At 35.2% G+C, this 21,092-nt stretch overlaps 1 protein-coding gene across 1 annotated transcript; it reads left to right on the top strand.

Moving 5' to 3' along the window:
• Nucleotides 1–16,816: 16,816 nt before the first annotated feature.
• LOC105421799 (beta-phenylalanine coenzyme A ligase-like) lies at nucleotides 16,817–19,082 on the top strand. Its single transcript, XM_011630668.3, has 4 exons — nucleotides 16,817–18,055; nucleotides 18,155–18,368; nucleotides 18,466–18,568; nucleotides 18,656–19,082. The coding sequence occupies exons 1-4, from the start codon at nucleotides 16,861–16,863 to the stop codon at nucleotides 18,788–18,790; spliced, it is 1,647 nt and encodes a 548-aa protein (XP_011628970.1). The 5' UTR covers nucleotides 16,817–16,860; the 3' UTR covers nucleotides 18,791–19,082.
• Nucleotides 19,083–21,092: the final 2,010 nt, after the last annotated feature.

The following is a 21,092-nucleotide window of genomic DNA, read 5'->3' as shown; positions in this document are numbered from 1 at the left end:
TATTTGGTCTATCTAAAAATAAGTATAACTAACAGTTCAAATAATTTTTTAATATAATTATTCTTAATGTTCAATATTTTCAATATTGTTTTTTCATATTCATGATCTCCATGTTAAAGATTATATATTCTTTAAAAATTAGGATTAAATTATATTTTTAAAATATATTTATTGTCAAACCTATATTTTTACAATATACGTACTAGCTATATATATATATATATATATATATATATATATATATATATATATATATATATATATATATATATATATATATATATATATATATATATAAACTTTTCCACATTTATAACATACAGGTAATTTTTTTCTACCTTTATGATATTTATTTTTTGGAAAGAATCTTTTCATAAATTTCTCTTCTTTATATTTTTTATAAGATTTTTTGTCCTTCATTTCTGACTTATGTCTTTTCTTTTATGAAATTTATCTTTAGATTTTTCTATATGATATCCGAATTGTTCACAAAAGTCTCATAGTTCTTTTTTACCAGTCATTTTCTGTTTATCTAATTACTTTTTTAATTTCATATCAGTACATAATGCTAATCCTTCTGCACATATCTCTGCAGATAATTCTCCTAATGTATAGACAGAATATGGTATGATTCCTCTTTTTTTATTTTTTACTCTAGTTTTTACTTTCTCAGCAAATAAATAGGGTAATCCAACAACAAATTTTTCTTTCCAATGATCCTGTTGGCTATCTTCTCTACTTAGTAGTTTAGAAAAGAAAACATCTTTGTACCATTTATAATGGGATAGGGATGGACATCGTAAATTGGATAACAAATCTTCAGATCTAGCTTTAAGTAAGGCGGTACTCCCCACCTGAATATCGAAATGAGATAATTTTGATATTAACTGATCCATTAAGGTTTTATTATTTTCGCCAAGGTTAAATCTTTCTTTATCAAGTCATGGAGGTGGTTTGAATAAGACATGTTTTTGAGTTTCTTGTATAGGTACAAGTCTTAACATATTTTCAATTCTGGATGCCTGCTTTCCTAAAGATTGCATATATAGATTGGTGTAATTATTTTGTTCTATTACATGTGGAATTAGTTCAGATTTATGTTGTACTATTTCCCATGTAGTCATCTTATATGGTGTAGCTTTTGTTTCTAATTTTAAGTCTGGATTTGATCCTTTTATAATAATACTTTTTTCAGGAGGATGGATACTCGTTATTGTATTTCCATCTATTGTATCATAGGAATTATATTGACTTTGTAATGTATTTACTTCAAAATTAGGAATATGAATTTTCTTTTCTTAACCATACAAAAAATCTTTTACTATAATATTCTGGTTTTCGTGCTTTGTTATATTTTATATGAAATAATTCTACTAATCTAGGTTGAAAATTTTGTTTATACCAAATTCTAATTGCCTTATTTTCTTCAGACAAATAATCATGTTTAATAAATTGTTTGTTAAGCCTTTTTTCTTCGTGAAGGGTTAAGACTTGAAAATCCATTTCTGAGTCAGTTAAATCTGGTTCAGATTTTTGTACTGACTTATATTGTGGGATGACAATATTTTCTCTTGTTCCATATAAGCTTTCTAATTTAGGAAGTATCGATGAGGTAGAACTTCTTGGTAATTCTATTATAGGTTCATTAGATGGTTTTATTTCATAATCATCTTTACTACTGTGTCCTCTGTGGTTAGTAAATTGAATTTCTATTTTACCATTAGGATTTTTTATAATTCTATTAGGAATAATATTTACTATTGGGGCCTGGTACTGATGGTTTTCATTATAGATTGACCAAGATTCAGGTAGAGTAATTTATGACCATTCTATAGTTTTTGGTATGATAGTATTAGATTTCTCGATATTAGTTTGGAAAAATACTGTTTTTCCTCTTGTATCATGTTGTAAAACATTGGGACATAATGTGGTCATAACCTTATAATATATTTTATATACTATGGCTATATTTTGGGATCCTGGGATCATATCAAAACCTTGGGTACTTGTTACATATAAGGTTTGTTCTACAGTTTTTATAGCATAACCTATTTTGAAATCGAACGATCTTTTTTTATAAATATCACCTATTGGGACTTTAGGTAAGTTCCAAGTTTGTATCTGGTTTTCAATATTATCAATGACTATTTCTTCTTTAGTTTTGATCCTTATAGTATTACTAGTTTGGGGTAATGCTTTATTTGACATATTCTTAATAAAATTCTCCATTATTAGGTTGTGGATGAGTGCACTTTTAACCATCTCTTACATCTTTTTGACCTCAGCGGCTCTCCTGGCCTTAACGGTCTCTTGACTAGATGCTTTCTGACCTCAACTCTAGGACCAATTTTCTCTAATGGAGGGATTTAATTAGGTTTCTCTCTCCTAAAGTATTAGTCCTAGTAGTATTACTCTTTTAGACTCTATTTAAAGAAGAAGATGTGGTGTGACTCTGATACCAATTACGCCGGCAAGATCTACCTTTTTAAAATAGTCTGATATGTAAATAACCAAGATATAAACCTGAGTAAAAGCGAAACATGAGTAATATCAATAGTAATCCAAGTATAATAAGTAGTTTGATAACGCTTTATGCTCAATACTGTATGTACTATCATAGTAACAATAATAACAACTGTTTATTACAAACTTATGATAAAGAGCAACAGTTTCAATTACAAGCTCTACAAACTTAACTAACTGTTATACTAACAATAATTACAAACTCTACAAACTTAACTAACTGACAATAATTACAGACGCTACAAACTTAACTAATTGTTATACAATCTTTTCAAGTGACTCAAAACTTACAACAAGGAAAAAAAGACTTATACAACTTACAGAGTGCAGATACAGTAACTGTAAAATAGTTTCTACTCGTCTGGGAAATAGTCTGGTAAGGCTTTGACGTTACAATCACACATAGATAGTTTCTCATGAGAAAGAAAGAAGATAGAGGAGAGAAGAGATGAGAAGAGAGGCTGCTCTCTGGTTTTTTCCCAATGTATTGGACTGAGGAGGTTCCCTCTATTTATAGAGGAGTAAGAAGTGTGGATGGGTGCCACGTGGTCGGCCATATCCTCGGGAATCTTCTTTTGGTTGTGAAAGACAGATTGATGGGATGGTTGGAGCATCTTTTGGGTAATCGTGGAGACAGGTGGCTTTGTCAGTGGCTAGAGTATCTTGCTGTAGATGGCATTTGTCACATCAGCTTATCTTTGGGTCATATCACATCTTTGTTTTTCCTTTGGGTCACATCTGTTTTTGCTTTAAGTCACATCTGCTTTTGATCACATATGCTTTTAGCCACATCTGCTTTTCCTTTGGGTCACATCTGCTTTTGCTTTTGGTCACATCTGCTTTTAGTCACATCTGCTTTTGCTTTTAGTCACATCTGCTTTTGAGTTGTACTATTGAAAGAGATAAGAGAGAATCTTCAGTATGTACATTTAAGATTGGGTAGGTTAATACATAGTATGTTTTTGGGACATTCCGTGTCTTGATTGATATGGTGTATCAAGTGGTACTTCTATTTCAGGAGTGTTGGCTGTGCCAGATGTATCATGAATTTGGCCAGTTTTGCCTCTTTTTCAAACATTTTCATTAATTGTTTTTCTAATTCTTCCTTAGTGGCTTTAGGATTTTTCTTTTTCATCATGGTAATATATTCTGCCAGACTATTTGGGTTGGAATATGAATGTGAGCCATAGGCTAAAGGGATTTGTTTCAACTGTATATTATCTGGTTCAATATTTTGGTAGACAAAGACGTCCCACCATTTGATGGCAATTTGTTTGCCTAAACATGGCATATATTTAAAATTATTAGTAATATTTGGGGTTAGCACAAAATTCCATTTCACAATCCATGGGATCTGATACATTGCAATAAAATGTAAATGGTAATCTATATTGGGATCACTCCCATTGTATTCAATAAAACGATTTTGAAAAAGTTGCAGAGGTTCAGGTAGTATTTGGGTTAAAGAACCCTATGTCGCAAACCAATTACGGAACCAGTTTGGAACAAAACCAAGTGTGAGAATTATATGGGTTTGGGAGTGTCAATATTTTATGTCAGGCGTCAACATAATCAGCATGTCTATAATATTTATTTGGGAATTCTGGGGAATATAATCGTTTTGCTTTGGAAGGGTCTGATCACCAATCTTCAAAAGATAATACTTTACGTATTTACAATTTTGAATAAGCTATTATTTTTTAATTCTTCTGATTGTTATGTACCAAGGAAATAGATTCAGTTTCCAACAGAATCATTTCATACCATTCCCTTGTTTTGTTGCCAACAGATAGACAAAGGTTATTGCATAAGTAGTTCTTAGCAATAGTATTTGGGTTTTCAAACACATGTTTAGTTTCAATGATTGCATCAGCAACAAAGTAGGTTTCTAGATATTGAGATTTTCCTGGTAAAGTTGGTTTCTTTAGTGTAGGTGTAGATGTCTGAAAAATTAGAGCGGGAGGAGAAGCTGGAGGTTGGCTTGAATAAGCTGGGTAGTTAATATTTAGGGAATAAGAAATGAGACTATTACTGGGTGACAAATCAGGTTCCATTCTTATTGGTTATTCGGTAATATTTGCTGGAATGATATCCAATGAAGTTTCCATAGGGGCTTTTCCCGGTTGTTCAGAAGTAGAAGTATTACTATTCTTATTGGTATTCATATTTTCATAAAGCAGAGTTAGTGGAAAAGATAAAGCTAGTGGATCAAAATGATCAGTGTTGCCCCCTGCAAAAATTCACGAGTAAGAAAATCAGGGAGATGGTTAGTAGCACCTTTCAGGTGTTCAATGGAAAAATCAAAAGATGATAAGATCACTTGCCATCGAGCAAAGATTTGCTTAGAGACAAGGTTTTACACATCCTTAGTGAGAATATCAGTGGCGGCTTTGCAATCTGTTCTAATAAGCAAATGAGTATTAAGAATATCACTTTGGAATTTAGTAACACAATGAACAATCGAAAGTATTCCTTTTTTAACAGTCGAATAATTTTGTTGAGTAGAATTCTAAGCTTTCGAGGTGTAATGTACTAATTGTTCTGTTGAATGAAGACGTTGTTTTAAGATACCACCTAAGCCTAATTCAAAAGCATCACATTCTATGATTTTAAAACCATTAGGATTAGCTAAATTTAAACAAGGTAATTCTTTAGCTTTGAGTTTGATTTTCTTTACAGCCTGAGTATGTTCATCCGTCCATTTGGGAGGATGCTTTTTGAGTCTTTCATATAAAGGTCTAGCATCAGTGGCTAAATTTTAATAAAAGTCTACTATGTAATTTAGACATCCTAAAAATCTTTATAATTCTGTTTTGTCTAGAATAATATCAAGAAATTTATCAGCAAATTGATGGATTTTTCAATTGGTATGATGGTACCATTATGAATATGATAACCTAAAAATCTTACTTTTGTTTAGAAAAGATTTATCTTTTTAACAGATACTACTAAGCCTGCATGTTTTATTGTATGGATAAATGTTTGAATATGTTTAAAATGTTGGTCGATAGTATTAGAGAATACTAGGACATCATCAGTATAAACGATCATAAATTTATAATATGGATTAAACACTTCATTCATTATTTTTTGAAATTCTGATGGAGCATTTTTTAGTCCAAATGGCATTACATTCCATTCATATTGTCCAAATGGAACATTGAATGCAATTTTATATTTGTCTTCTTCCTTGATTTGTATTTGCCAATATCCTGATTTTAAATCGAATTTAGAAAAGATTGTGGCAGTGGTAAGTCTGTCCAATAAGTCTTTTTTATTAGGTATTGGATATCTAATCTATTGTAAAACTTTATTTAAAGGTTTATAATTTATTACTAACCTTGGTACTCCTCTTTCTTTTTCAGCATTTTTATTTACATAAAAAGCAGCACAGTTCCAAGGAGATGGATGCACTTGGTTTTTTCGTTGTAAGTCAACAATTTTTTTTTTACAAAATTCTAATAAGGTTGTATTCATTTGTACAGGTCTAGCCTTTGTAGGAATTTTAGTTTCTTCAAATCCTCTTTCATAAGGTAATCTTACTATAGATTTCTTTCTTTCCCAGAATGCATTTGGAAGGTCACTGTATATTTCTGTTTCTATCTGGGTTCTTAGGTTATTGATTTTTGTTATTATTTCAGATTTTTCCAAGTCTTTTTCTATTTTTTTATATTTAATTTCTATTTTAAGAGAACATAAATATATATATATATATATATAAACCAAAAGATATCACAAGATTCAATAAAATAAATCAAATAAATAAAAAAAGAATGCATGTGTCCGAGGAAACACGGAGTTCACGCTCGATAGGTAGGGCAACAACCGTAGCATAGCCATGGCCGCACAACAAACCCCTGGAATAAATAACCCACATCCTCTCATTTTAATATTCGATGTCCGAAAGAGAGGCAAAGGTATTGTTTAAAAACTAACAACGAAATTACGTCAAGTTCTAGAGATAGTCATGCACTCTCTAATTTCGAGAGAGAGAGAGAGAGAGAGTAGAGAGGGAGAGTAGAGAGGGAGAGAAGAGCTTTAGGTTGTAGGGAGACAACAGGGGGTTGAATAAGGGAGGGAGAAACGGGCAAAAAATTAAATAAGTGTTGTAGCTAAAAACTTTTTAAATCTCACCAAAGTTAATACTTACGAGTGTTATTTATTTTATTTTTTTTTGTAACTTGGAATCAACGGTCTAGAAGTTCCACGCGTGTATTGAAAATCGACATGATCATTGCCTTATTTAATTGGTCTTTCAATTTATTGTGTCCGATCCAACCGATCAAGTTTTTTCTATTCCTATCCATGTGAATTTCGGTTGTTTTACTTGGTATTGTCAATATTGAATCGGTAACCAAATTGCCAAGGAATTTGATCTAGGCCACCACGTTTGACTACATTTTACAAAAAGGAAAGGAAACTAGATATAACAGTTTGAATATATAAAATATATTAAAAAAATTTCCAACTTCGAACTAGTTAAAACCAATTGGTTTGACGAGCAAAAATCATCGGTCAAACATTATTTTTGACAAAACCATTTTTTACCTTGAATCAAACTGGCCAATAAACTTATTTAAAGTCCGAGACTGATTGGATGGCCTGTTCAACACGATTGTGATTAACCTGCTTTAAACGCTTGGCATATCTACCTGTCAATATTTCATAAAACTTTATATAAGGTTGACACCTTATAATGTAGAATTAGGGTGCACATAAAAAATGGCTATTTTGATGTTAGAAAATCATCTAATTGATCTTGACATATATAGATATAGGAAAAATAATAATCTTAAGCCCCAAAAATAGTACACGCTGTAACATATTGTTTGACAGGTGTGGTTTTCTATAAGATTGCAACCTTAAACAATCCAATTAAGGCACACCTCCAAATTTTAACATAACATGTAATCTTGGCGTAAAAAGTTCTTAGGATTATTTCAAAATCTATTTTCATATCTAATTATAAAATTTTAAACTCCAAAAATGGTTAAAATCAAGTAGATCTGTAAATAATGAAAATCTTGAAAATGGACGGGTCTAGATAATGTGGTGCAAGATGCATTATTTCTGAGACTTTTTTTTTTTCATATTCTTACATCTCGATGTCGAGATGATCAATTAGAAGGTTTTCAACATGAAAATAACTTTTTTTGATGGATTTTTAAGGTGCATCTATAGTTCTACATTTTAAGGTTGCAACCTTATATAAACTTTTTCCTTGTTTGAATAGTCTATTTTCAAGATTTAAAACATTTTTAGAGTTTAAAATTTGGAAAAATTACGTAAATATTCGTTTTAGTTTCCGTTATTATCAAAATACCGAATACTTTCCGTTATTACTCATATGTTCGTTTTTTGGACTTCATAACAACTTTTTTTTTAAAAAAAAGAAACTACCCATTTTTGGTTTCTCAAAAATCGAAATCAGACCAATTTTGGTTTTTGAAAAACCGAAAAATTTTAAAATTTTGATTTTTCAAGAACCGAAAAGTTTTAAATTTCGGTTTTTCAAAAATCAAATTTCTTTATTTGTTGGTTTCAGAGTAGTTCACGAAAACTGCCATTGGACTTGGTATTGGTTCCATCATGGGACTTAATATTGGTTCTATTTTTACCTAATGATTTGGGTAATCTCTCTCCATATCTCTAACCGGTTAGGGAGTTCGTACTGAGTATATAACATATTCCATCTCTGTATCAATAATTGGTGATGGGTTATCTCTTTCTAGTGTGGTTTCCTCTCTTTTACAATGTCTTGCATCTCTGGGCAGCAATTCAGGCTTTCTTTGTTAGTCCTAATGAAAATAAAAATAATAAATAAATAAAATGAAATCGACAAACAACTTACTCGGATCTGTCCTTAATTCACACGAGGGTGTTTGAAGACATTTTTCGGCACCATGGGTCCCCATGCGGAATAAAAGAGAGAAGCCGTGTTGCATTCTTCTTCTCTGCTGAGTTTTTCCCAGAGGTCATGCACAGCAGTGGCACTGTCGTGCATGCCTCTTTCTTGCATCTCTCTTCGTTTTTCTCTTTCCCTCAACATAGTTCATGCACGACGTTAGTCGTTGCTACGCATGACACGGTCTGAAGGAGCACACAATGAGTCGGGCCGTATTCAAGCAACAGGCCGGGCTTCGGTTTCGGTTCTAGGATTGGTATCACACGTGGTGATGCATTGCCGACCGTGAACTATTTTTGTCTCACGAGTCGTGGATGGCACTGCTCACCGCCGTCCGCAAGAGTGTCTTCGGCGTCCTGCACAAAGGCAGACGGTAATAGTTATTTTCATCCATAGACATGTCTTCGGTGCCCCGTGCCTATCGCAGATATCGATGCTTATCGCTACCCGCGAGGGTCTCAACCGTGCTTCACGTCTATCGCAGACGGCAATGCTTACCATTGCTCGCGGGCCTCTCTTCCACGCTTTGTGCTTATCGCAGACAGCGATACCTATCGCCGCCCGCAAAGGGTCGTTGCTGCCTTCTCGTGTCACCGACGGCGATGGCCAACGCCGCCTGCAGTTCACTGCTTTCCTCCGCCACGAGCAGCATTGTCCAGCACCGTCCAAGGGCCACGACATTGTTGCTCCCTAGCTGTGGGCGGCGATGCCTAATGTCGTCGGGACCTTCTTATTCCTTCGTATCACGTCTTCTCTCCGCTCTCTTCTCTTCTTATTTCTTCTTCCGTTCTCACTTGACTTAAGGAAAGACTCAGTCTAACACTGTTATAGCGATCTGGCTATCGAGCAGTATTGCGGTCGTGCTGGTCCAGAGCATCGTGTCCATCTTGCTGCCACACCAGATTAGGACGGTCATATCGGCCTTGGTTTCGAGTAGTATTGTCATTGTGCCGGTCTGAGTTACCGTGCCCGTCTTGCTACCACTCCGAGTCGATCACTGTACAAGCCCAGATATCATGCTAGTCTCATTTCTTTATTAAGTCCTCTTGTCTTTTCTCCTCCTTATATAGATCTTATTTTTTCTTATCCTAACTTCTTATCTTTTCTATATAAACGTGCACATTTGTGTATGTTCGCCCCAAGACAAGGGTGGGTCTCTCGACCCACTTGTCTTGCAAGTAACCATGTTAGTGCTTTGCAAAAAACAATGAGACTGCAGGTCAAGGGAGGCGATTCCGAACTAGATGAAGTAGTTGGGAGGCCTTTCGTCGTGATCTAAGAGGGCACCCGCGTGAGTCAGTCTGAGTAAGTCACGGACCCAGGTGAGGTTGGTCCCCACCTCACGATTAAAATTCCTCTCTCACCAGTTGAGCACCTGCTCTTGTTCTGTGAACAAGGTTCCCGAGATAGCGGTCTCAAGTCTCGAGTCTTTTGAACCCGAGACATGTGTCACTCGATCATCTAGATACGGGTGGTGAGATCAAGGCATCCGACCAGAGGGACCTAACGTTTCATACCAAATCCTATAAGACCAAGCCATCCGGTAACAGGCAACCTTAAGAGTCATCTTTGATGAATATCATTGACCTCTTTTCTATCATTCTCTATCTTGAGGGGTTAACCACTTTTTATAGAGAATCATTAAGTTCGTAACTCTCATATTCATGATCTATAGGAGTTAAGACCCAAGTATAACTTCTGCCCTAATTTCATTTTAGTGCAGCTAATTAGGATTAACAAGTTGTCACCAAACTGTTAATCCTATGTAATGAGCTAAACTTGTCATTAGTCCACTAATGACTTACATAATAAGATGTCATCCAAGCATTTCTACATTTTGATAAAAGATATTTAGAAATTAAATAATTTTATACATCTATAATATAGAAAAAAAATTCTTACAAAGAATCCAAACACATCCCCGGGTTTTTCTTCCGGTGACACTGGGTTTTTCCCTTAGAGCAAAATCCTATAAAAGCTCAAAAAATGGATCCTAGTATATGGCATTGCCTCATGTCAACTACATGGGATTTACATATACGATACAATATCGCTTATCCACCATTATTGAAAGATAAATTCCTGGGATAAAAGGGTCTTATAGGCCATATTTCCAACATCTCCCACTTGGCCTGAAGGCCCTTTAACTTTTTGTACACGGCATTGCCTCTTGCTTTCTATATGGGATTTCCATATACTCAGCCTTAAGGCTCTTTGACATCTTGTACATGGCATTGTCTCATGTTTTCCACATGGGATTTCTATATACCCACCAATGTGGTTTTATGCACCATTATTGGGTTTCCATTTAGACTTATCTCATTCCTACAGCTGCTATATGTTTCTTGAATATTTCCCGGCTCAAAGCCTTAGTCAATGGATCTGCAATTATCTTATTTGAAGGTATATAATCAACTGTTATATCTCCATATTCTATTACATCTCGAATATATTGGTACCTCTTATGAATGTGCTTGGATTTAAAGTTTATTTTTGAATCCTTGACAATGGCAATGACTGCTTGATTATCACATAACACGTTTATAGGCCTATTTTTAATGCATTCCAACTTTAAATCCGTGAGAAAATTTCTCAAGCAAAGAGCCTCCTGTAATCTTAAACTGCAAGCCACATATTCTGCTTCTATGGTTGATAAAGCAACATAATCTTGTTTTTTATTGCACCATGATACAACATGTCCATCAACTGTGAAAATGAAACCCGAAGTGGAGTCACTACACCTATCTGCATCAAAGTAACCCTGAGGCATAGGGGAAGAACATTGATAGTGCAACTTGTATTTCTTTAATCCATAGATATATCTTAATATCTTTTTTATGGCTTGACAGTGTATCATTCTGGGGTTTATTTGATACCTGTTAACAAGTCCAACAACAAAACTTAGATTTGGCCTTGTACTTGACACAACATAATTAATGCACCCAATTGCTTGAGCATATGGAATATTTCTCATATCATCATTATCATTAGTAGGAAATAAATCAATGGATAATTTAACTGCTTTATCAACAGAGATAGAGATCGGCATGCGTAAATCCATTTTAAACTTTTTAAGAGCAGATTTTAAATAATACTCTTGAGATAAGCTGAGCATCCTTTTTGATACATCTCATGTAATTTCAATTCCTAAAACATATGATGCAAGCCCCATATCTTTTATTTCAAAATTATATTTCAACCATGATTTTGTTTCATTAATTTATCTATGTCATTTTCAGCAATCAAAATATCATCTATATATAAAGACAATATCGTTATCATACTCCCACTAATCTTAATATATATACAATGTTCGCTTTCATTAGAAACAAAATCAAGTTTCATAATTGCATCATGAAATTTTAAATACCATTAGTTTACACACTTTATTTCATTAACCTTCAACAATAGATCCTTCAGAATGTAGCATGTATATCTCTTCATTTAAATTTCTATTGAGAAATGCAGTTTTAACATCCATTTAAAACAATTCTAAATCAAGGTTAGCCACAATAGACATCAAAATTCTAAAAGAAGAAAATCTTACTGTTGGAGAAAAAGTATCAACAAAATCTATACCTTCCCTTTGGTTATACTTTTTAGCAACAAGTCATGCTTCATATTTATCTATACTACCATCAGTTTTGAGTTTTCTTTTTAATATCCATTTGCAACCTATAGGTTTTCTCCAACTAGATAAATCTACCAACTCCCATACATGGTTTTTAGTTATAGAATCCATTTCTTCATTTATAGCGCTATTCCAAAAATTCATCAGAATTACTAGTTTCTTTATAATTGAAAGATTCAGGAATATCTTGACAAGCAAAGTTATAGTATTAGTCTAAAGTATCCATGCAAATAAAACTCTGATATGGTTCTAAATGATATGGTGCACTTTTGTTCCTAAAACTTCTCCTAGGTTCACTGTCATCTACATTAGTAAGTTCAAATGTATCATTCCCATTATCTATGTAGTTATCACGGTTTTCTATATTAGGTTTATAATTTTCTATGTTTTCATTTGCTTGTTTGTTTTTGTCTAATTCATGTATATCTATACGAGAAAGTTTGTCTATTTTCATATGTTCTTCTAAGAAATGTGCATCTCTAGATTCAATCAATGATTTGGTCTCATGGCCATAAAACCTATAACCCTTAGAAGTATTAGAGTACCCTATGAATGATTATTTTCTAGTTTTAGGCTGCAACTTAGATCTGTCATGGCTCGAGATAAGTACATGAGCGTCACAACCCCAAATTTTTAAATATTCCAATTGTGGTTTACGTCTATAGTCCAAAACTCATAAGGTGTTTTCTCTACAGATTTTGAGGGAACTCGGTTTAAAATATATAAAGCAGTATGCAATGTTTTACCCTAAAAAATTGAGGATAAGTTGGTATGACTCATCATTGATCGCACCATTTCCATAAGAGTTTGGTTACACCTTTCGGCAACACCATTTTGTTAGGGTGTGTAGGGCATAGTCTTATGATTTATTATCTCATTTTCTTTATAAAAATATCAAACAAATTAGAACAATATTCCCCTCCTCGATCCGTTTTAAGGATTTTAATTCTTTTATCTAATAAGACCCAAACGCATATGCCACAAAAATGAAATTTCATCATCACACACATTCAAATAAGCAGAAGAAGATGAAATTTCATTTATTTTATCAAGCAAATACATATCTCTTCGAGCTTTCCCCCATATAATTATTTTCCTATTAATCCCAATTGAAACTTTCTCATCCCTGAAACGAAGTTTATATACCTTAGCATCAAGCCTCCTGATCGAAAGCAAGTTACAACGCATTGAATGAGCATAAAGAGTGTTAGAAAAGAGTAATAAATTCTCATTTGGAATGCTAATTTATATGTGCCAATGCCCAAAGTATCAGACTTAGAATTATTGCCCATAGAGATGACATGTTCGCAGCTTTAAGCTCTTTAAGTTCCACAAGGCCCTCTCCAGACCTGGATATGTGCTTAGTGACCCCAAAGTCCACCCACCAATCATCAATAGACACATTAGCTATCAAACAATCAACTACTACACACAAGTAGTCACAACCTTGGTTGAGTGTTGTGGGTGCCCCCATGTTTGAGTATTGGGATTTAAAGTATCTCATCTCCCCACAAATGAAATATGTTCCCTTGGGTCCATTGATCATAGGCTTCTTGTTTTTATATTCAACATTATGCCGTTTGATTATTGTTCCAAGTTTGATAATGTTTTCTTTTGTTAAAGGATTCTTCATTTCGAGGGTTATGAGTTTGGGCAGTGCGAAGTGCATCAACCTTCCTTGAAGATCTACGATCCCTTCAGATTTCAATTCAACAGCAAAATTTTGAAGCGTAAGATTCTTGTAGTTTAAAGATAAAGTAGAAGATTCTTGCAGTTTAAAGATAAAGTAGAAGATCCTTGCAGTTTAAAGATAAAGTAGTCACAATAATTCCCAAGAATTAGGCAAACTATTCAGTAGAGTTACAACTTGTTGTTGATCATTTAAAGCGTATACCCAGCAAAATCATTTTCCTAACATGTTCAACACATGGTCATTTTCCTTCATCTTAAAAAAATAGTACTCTTGAATCAAAACTCGTAAATTACTCATTGAAGTCACCCCAAATTGTATCTCCAATTCATCATAAATATCTTTAGCATTTTTAAATTTATTAAAGCTCAATAATAATTCATCATCCATATTTCTCAAAATTATATTCCTACACTTCTTATTTTCTTTTTCCCAATTAGCATAAGCTGATCTTTCGGCCCTATTGCTAGCATCAGTGGGTTCAGTAGGAACTACTGTTGATATTATATGATCTAAAATTTCATGCTCTATGATCAAAGTTAATCTTCTTTTCCATGTATTATAATTCGGCCCATTGAGCCATTCTATCTTCAATAATGCTTTAAATCCATGAATAATAAAAAAAAATACAGACCAAATAAAATTAAAATCTAGTTTATAGTTGCAATCTCACTGGGCGATAGTATGGACTATCAAGAAAAGAGCTCAAGGAGAAAAATTGCAATAACCGATGAATTGAAGAAGCCTCGATGTGAATCCAACTCAAACAATAATTCTTCTAACCCTTCTCATAAGACAATGCCCATATTGCAAACAAATAGCATTATATGGGGTTCCAATAGATAATTGTGTCTCTCTAGAATTAGAAAAGAAGAAATATAGAAAAATGATGATAAAAAAATAGACGATCTCAGGATAATAAACAGCAAAAAAAAAAACTAATATATAAGCAGGAGAGAAGAATACACAATATCTCATAAAGGGGAAATAAATGAATTGAAAAACTGATTATTGATCATACATTAGGGTTTACAAGCTATGTTTATAGTACTTCATAGCAATCAAAATAAGAAGGGAATGAAGCACATACCCATTACATAGCCGTTGAATTTGCAGCCCATCACAATCAATTTTGGCAACAAAAAAAAAAACAACCGTCAAGTAACAGTCGCCCGTTGCAGAAAAAAAACAATCTTCCGTAGGGAAAAAAAATCTAACCTCACACTCTCCTCTATATTCCCCCTACTCTCTCCCTCTTGAATGGCGAAGATCATTCAAGATTTTTCAAATAATTTCGGATAAAAAATCTCTCCTCTGCACCGAAGGTTTATAGAGAGAAGAAGGACGGAGGGATGTATCCCTTTCACTTGTGATGGAGGTTTTTTCTTTTTTTGGGTGGTTTACAAGTATAAAGCACCACTTTTAAAATGGATAGAAATGCCTTTATGCAGGATAATTGAATAATAAAGTGGACTATCATAACTTGTTTTGGATATTATAAGTAAATCATTTTGGAAGTGGTAAAAATACCTCAAAAGTAACAACAATTTTTATTTTTATTTTTTTGCAGAAAAAAAAGAAGAGGAAAAACTTATGTATATCGATCTTCATGATATAGGTAAAAAAAAAAAAAGATCCGGCAAGTTGCATTTTAAAGCCGATTTAGCCAAACTTGGCTCTGATAGAATTGTTAGCCCCAATAAAAAAAAAAACAATGAAATAAATAAAATGAAATTGAACAAAAACTTAATCGGATCTGTCTTTAAATCACACGAGGGACCCAAGGGTTCATACCAAATCCTATAGACCAAGCCATCTGGTGATAGGCAACCTTAAGAGTCTTATTTGATGAATCGTATTCACCTCTTTTCTATTATTCTCTATCTTGAGAGGTTAATCTCTTTTTATAGAGAACTATTAAGTTTGTAACTCTCATATTTATGGTCTATACGAGTTAAGATCTAAGTATAACTCTTGCCGTAATTCTCTTAAGTGCAGCTAATTAGGATTAACAAGTTGTCACCAAACTATTAATCCTATGTAATGAGCTAAACCTGTTATTATTGCACTAATGACTCACATAATAGGATGTCATCCAAGCATTCTTACAATTTGATACAAGATATTTAGAAATTAAATAATTTTGTGCATCTAAAATATAGAAAAACAATTCTTACAAAGAATCCAAACAGATCACTAGGCTTTTCCTCCGCCGCAACATCCTATAAAAGCTCCAAAAATGGATCCTACTATATGGCATTGCCTCATATCAACCACATGGGATTTCACATATACTATACAATATGGCTATGTAGCATTATTGAAAAATAAATTCCCAGATAAAAGGCCCTGATAGGCTATATTTCCAACATTCTCTCTACAAACTTCACACAAATTTGCTACTTTGATGTGTGTATTTAAATCCTCACTTCGCTTTCTCCGTCACAACAGGCGTGAAAGTTCATAAAATTTCGGTTTTGAAAAACCGAAATTTTAAAGTTTTCGGTTTTTAAAAAACCGAAATTTTAAAATTTTCAATTTTTCAAAAACCGAAATTTAAAATTTTCAATTTTTTAAAAACCGAAACTGGCTAGATTTCGGTGTTTGAAAACTGAAAATGGGTAGCTTCGTCTTTTTTAAAAAAAGTTGTTATGAAGTTCAAAAAATAGACACATAAGTAATAACGAAGCGTATTCAGTATTTTGGTAATAACAAAAATTAAAATAAAAATTTACCTAATTTTCTCTTAAAATTTCATAATTGAAGATAAAAATTAATTCTCATGCCATCCAAAAAAAAATTCAATAACAATTGTATATTATAATAGCATATTATGTCAAAATTTGAAAGTGTGCTTGACTTGACGAGGTGCAAATGTATAAATTCGTGTGCTGCCTGCACCCCGTTTCACCTGTTCCACATGGTCCTGCAGTACTTTCTTGGTCCCTCTTTTGTCTACCCTTTCAGGCCTTATTTAGAACGTGGGCTCTGTGGAATAAAAATCTATTCGCCAAAACCTGTCATTCTGGTCACATAAATAAATAATGCACATGCGAAGATCAATGGTAAAGCAGGGTCAGAGAGAGGAAGAAGAAGAGGAAGAAGGGAGCGATGGCAGGGCAAGACTTCTCAGTTGATCCAAGAAGCGGTTTCTGCAGATCGAACCGAGTCTTCTACAGCAAGAGAAAACCGATTCCCCACCCTTCCGATGGCTTCTTAGACGTCTTCACCTACATCTCCTCCCACCACCACCGCGGCCGCATCGCCCTCATCGACGCAGCCACCGCCCAAGCTCTCACCTACCCTGACCTCTGGGGCGCTGTGAATTCAGTTGCGGCCGGCCTCTCGGATCTCGGCATCAAGCAAGGCGATGTGGTCCTCCTCCTCTCTCCGAATTCCATTTACTTCCCCATCATATGCTTGGCGATCATGTCAATTGGGGCGATTATCACCACCACCAACCCCCTCAACACCCCTCGCGAGATCCACAAGCAAGCCGCCGACTCCAAAGCCAAGCTCGCCGTCACCACACCAGCTCTCGTCGCGAAGCTTGGCCTCACCAAACTCCCTGTTGTGCTCATCGGGAGCGACACTAAGGCTCAATCTTGTGTGTGTTCGCTGGATGATTTGATGCGCAGCGATCCGGAGAAGCGGCCTGTTGTGAGGATAAGGCAGGAGGACACGGCAACGCTGCTCTTCTCGTCGGGAACGACGGGCGCGAGCAAGGGAGTGGCCACGACCCACCGCAACATCATTGCCATGATTTCAGTTGTCCAGAGGAGGTTTAGCTCAGGCGATCTGCTCACCTTCTTGTGCACGGTGCCTATGTTTCATATCTATGGCCTTTGCGCTTTTGCAACGGGGTTGCTGTCCACTGGCTCGACCATTGTTGTGCTCTCGAAGTTCGAGATCGGGGAGATGTTGAGGGCGGTCCAGAGATACAGAGTGACTCACTTGCCGGTGGTGCCACCTATACTGATGGCCTTGGGTGCCACCGAGATGGCGAAGGGGTTCGACCTGGGGTCCGTAAAGACAGTGGTGTGTGGAGGTGCACCGCTGAGCAAAGAGGCAACAGAGGCTTTCACGGCGAGGTTTCCGAAGGTGGCAATTATGCAGGGCTATGGACTGACAGAGACCTCAGGGATCGGGGCATCGGCTGATACGCCTGAGGAGAGCAGACGATATGGCACGGCTGGGTTGCTTTCGCCGAACATGGAGGCCAAAGTTGTGGACCCAGACACAGGCGAGGCCCTTCTGCCGAACCAGAGAGGGGACCTATGGCTCAGAGGCCCTTCAATCATGAAAGGTTTGCCAATTAAAACCCCAACAAATTGCACGAAGCAAGAAAAGTTAAAAAACTATTGATCTCTTGAAGGGCTCCCTGAACCTTGATTTTGGATTTCAGGCTATTTCAGTAATGCAGAGGCGACTGCTGGGGCCTTGGATGCAGAGGGATGGCTGAAAACAGGGGATTTGTGCTACTTTGATGAGGATGGGTTTCTTTTTGTGGTGGATAGGTTGAAGGAGCTCATCAAATACAAAGGTTATCAGGTCGCACCTGCAGAGCTTGAAGCTCTGCTACTTACCCATCCTAATATAGAAGATGCTGCAGTCGTGCCGTGAGTCCTCTCTCTCTTTCATATTTCTCTGAATCTGAATTTCCTCTTTCCACCATTAAAACAGGGGGTTGTGACTGGTTTTGTTCACATGGAGCAGGTTTCCTGACAAGGAAGCAGGGCAAATTCCAATGGCATTTGTGGTTAGAAAAGCTGGGAGCTCCTTATCAGAAGCGACCCTCATGGAGTTCGTGGCAGCACAGGTAGAAAAAGAGGACACGACCCCATAACTGGTTTTGTTTGATTCTTACATATTACCAATTCTGTTTGATGATGATGTTAATTTGCAGGTGGCTCCTTACAAGAAGATCCGGAGAGTGGCTTTCGTGAGCGCGATTCCGAAAAACGCATCGGGCAAGACGCTCAGGAAAGATCTCATAAGCCTCGCCACCGCCACCGCGGCCGCCGCCGCCTCCAAGCTGTGAGATTTTTTGGAGCAATTTTTATAGTTTCACCAAAGAAGGGGTCAACTCCTTGCTCAAACTTTACCCCAATGTTCCCATCCCAAAAAGTTCTTATATTGTCTACCCAAACAAAAGAAAAGACATCGTAGTCCTATCTTTGATGAGTTAAATCTAACTAAAATGATCTAGAATGTTAACTAAGATGATGTCGAATGTTGTAATTTTATTTCTACATGTATAGTATACAATTTGTACCTTATGTGAAAACAATGTGGGTTTCAATCAAGAGCTTGTACTCACTATTTGAGTATGATCCCCATTTCTTATTAAGATTAAATTTTATGGGCTTTAATGTTGGTTGCGGTTTATATAGAGCTGAGGCTTTAAACAATCAAAGTAAAGTGTACTTTCAAATAATGTTGAGGAATGTAGTTTCGATGCTGGAAATCTTTGTGATTGCTTTAAATATATTTTCATCTATAATTATAAAATTTAAAGCTTCAAAAATAGTGTAGATCGAGTAGATCTATGAAAACTTGAAAATATTGAAAATTGACCTTTCAAAAATGCATTACAAGATGCATTATATTCAAAACTTGAAATCAATATTTTTTTCATGCCCATGCATCTTGATATCGAGATGATCAATTAGATGATATTTGGACATCAAATCAACATCTTCTAGTGAAATTTTTGTGATGGGCTCTAATTTGATTAATTAGAGCCTTAGCTCTATATAAACTTTTTCCTTTGATGTTTGATGTCCTCGTGTAGTTGAGGGTTAAGGTCTCGGTAAAGCTAACTTGTTTTGGAATTTGGTAAAAAGCAATTAAAAACCTCTTATGGGAAAATTAGAGTTTGGGGCCACTCATTATTTATAATAATTTACTATTCCTGATAATGAATTATTTATTGTTGGGCAGTGTTCATGATAAAGTTAAGTGATATGCACTTATAGGTGGGTTTACATATAAGTTTATCATTTTGAAAAAGAGTTTTAACCTTATTCACAATAGCTTGTTGAAAATTAATATTATTGTCCATAAATTATATATTATTTGCTGAAGTTAGTCATTGTGATTTGATTTCGAGGATGACTGAATCTTTATCCTTTGTTCCTTATCCTACACTCCAAAAAATAAATAAAAAGTCTCCTATTCCAATGCAATTAAATATAAAATCTCATAGTTTTTAATCTTTTGATAATAAATCATACCTAAATCTTTAAAACTAATCAGGCCATTCCAAACAATCATATTCAATCAATCTCTTGATATTTTTTTAAATAAAAATGTTTTTCAAAATAATATGCACGCCCTTCTCAAAGAAAGGAATCTCTTTAATGGGGCACTATGTCAAGTAGGCCCATACAACTGAGTGGTGATTACATGGGCACTGGTGTGGCCCAACGTTCCACGACCACATGTGGTCAAGCCGATCCATCCCAATATTTGATTGAATAAAATTGCAGTGCACATCCACGGCCGATATTTGTACATCTTGGTAAAGGGTTATCTTGGTAAAGGGTTAAGTTCAAAAAGGTCAAGGCATTTAAAGACATATTTTTTAACTAAGGAACTAAATTAAATCTCATATTCCCTTTGAAAGTATGCCCTTACTAAATATTGAAAACCGTGAAAGATTAGGTGGCAGGCCATTGTACTCACGATCTATCCTTTTGAGGTAACCCGACATGACGATGGGCTTATAATATCTGAAATAAAAGCTCATCATTGGACTACTAAAATTAGCCAGTAAATTGTCAGTATAAATGTTATAGTGAACTACAAGCACCTCACCCACCCCGAAAGACAAATCATGTCACATTAAGACATGTACACAAGCATCCTTTACCTGTATATGACAAACCTCACAGGTGTATCATGTCTATATGCCATGGGGTGATATGCCATGGATTTGACCTTTGGCTTCCAAGCCTCTACACTCTCACTCTTAAGAGAATGCATTACCATAAAGCGATCTCAAATAACAAGTGATCCATTATCCCTCTTCCAGTGGTAGACCAAGCCTCATGCCTTAGTATCTGAGGCTCAAGGATTTTTTACTTGAACCATTCTAAGGCATAGACCATTAAATCACCCCCTCTAGGCGGTCATACCACTTGGACCACAATCTCACTAAGCTAGCGTGTCATTTTATTGATATACCTTGAATCCACATGGGTGAGTACATGGACAAGGCGCCATTAAAGACCACAAACCATTTTGGTGCCGCTATATAAGGTGGCGCTTGAGGTTTGGTTATATAAAGTTCCGACTTTATGCATCTGCACCTCGTGTCAACCAAAAAATGCAGTGCTTGC

The sequence above is a fragment of the Amborella trichopoda genome, chromosome 9 (assembly GCF_054954075.1).
Source record: "Amborella trichopoda isolate Santa Cruz 75 chromosome 9, AtrichopodaSantaCruz75HAP2 v2.0, whole genome shotgun sequence".
Classification (NCBI taxonomy): Eukaryota; Viridiplantae; Streptophyta; class Magnoliopsida; order Amborellales; family Amborellaceae; genus Amborella; species Amborella trichopoda.
Note: the sequence above shows the minus strand (reverse complement) of the source record. Positions and strands in the feature narration are given on the sequence as shown.

Excerpts from the sequence above, each read along its gene's own strand:
- LOC105421799 (XM_011630668.3), top strand. The coding sequence starts at position 16,861 with ATGGCAGGGCAAGACTTCTCAGTTGATCCAAGAAGCGGTTTCTGCAGA. Across the intron at positions 18,369-18,465 it reads GAAGATGCTGCAGTCGTGCC|GTTTCCTGACAAGGAAGCAG; the intron begins GTGAGTCCTCTC and ends CACATGGAGCAG. Across the intron at positions 18,569-18,655 it reads TGGAGTTCGTGGCAGCACAG|GTGGCTCCTTACAAGAAGAT; the intron begins GTAGAAAAAGAG and ends GTTAATTTGCAG.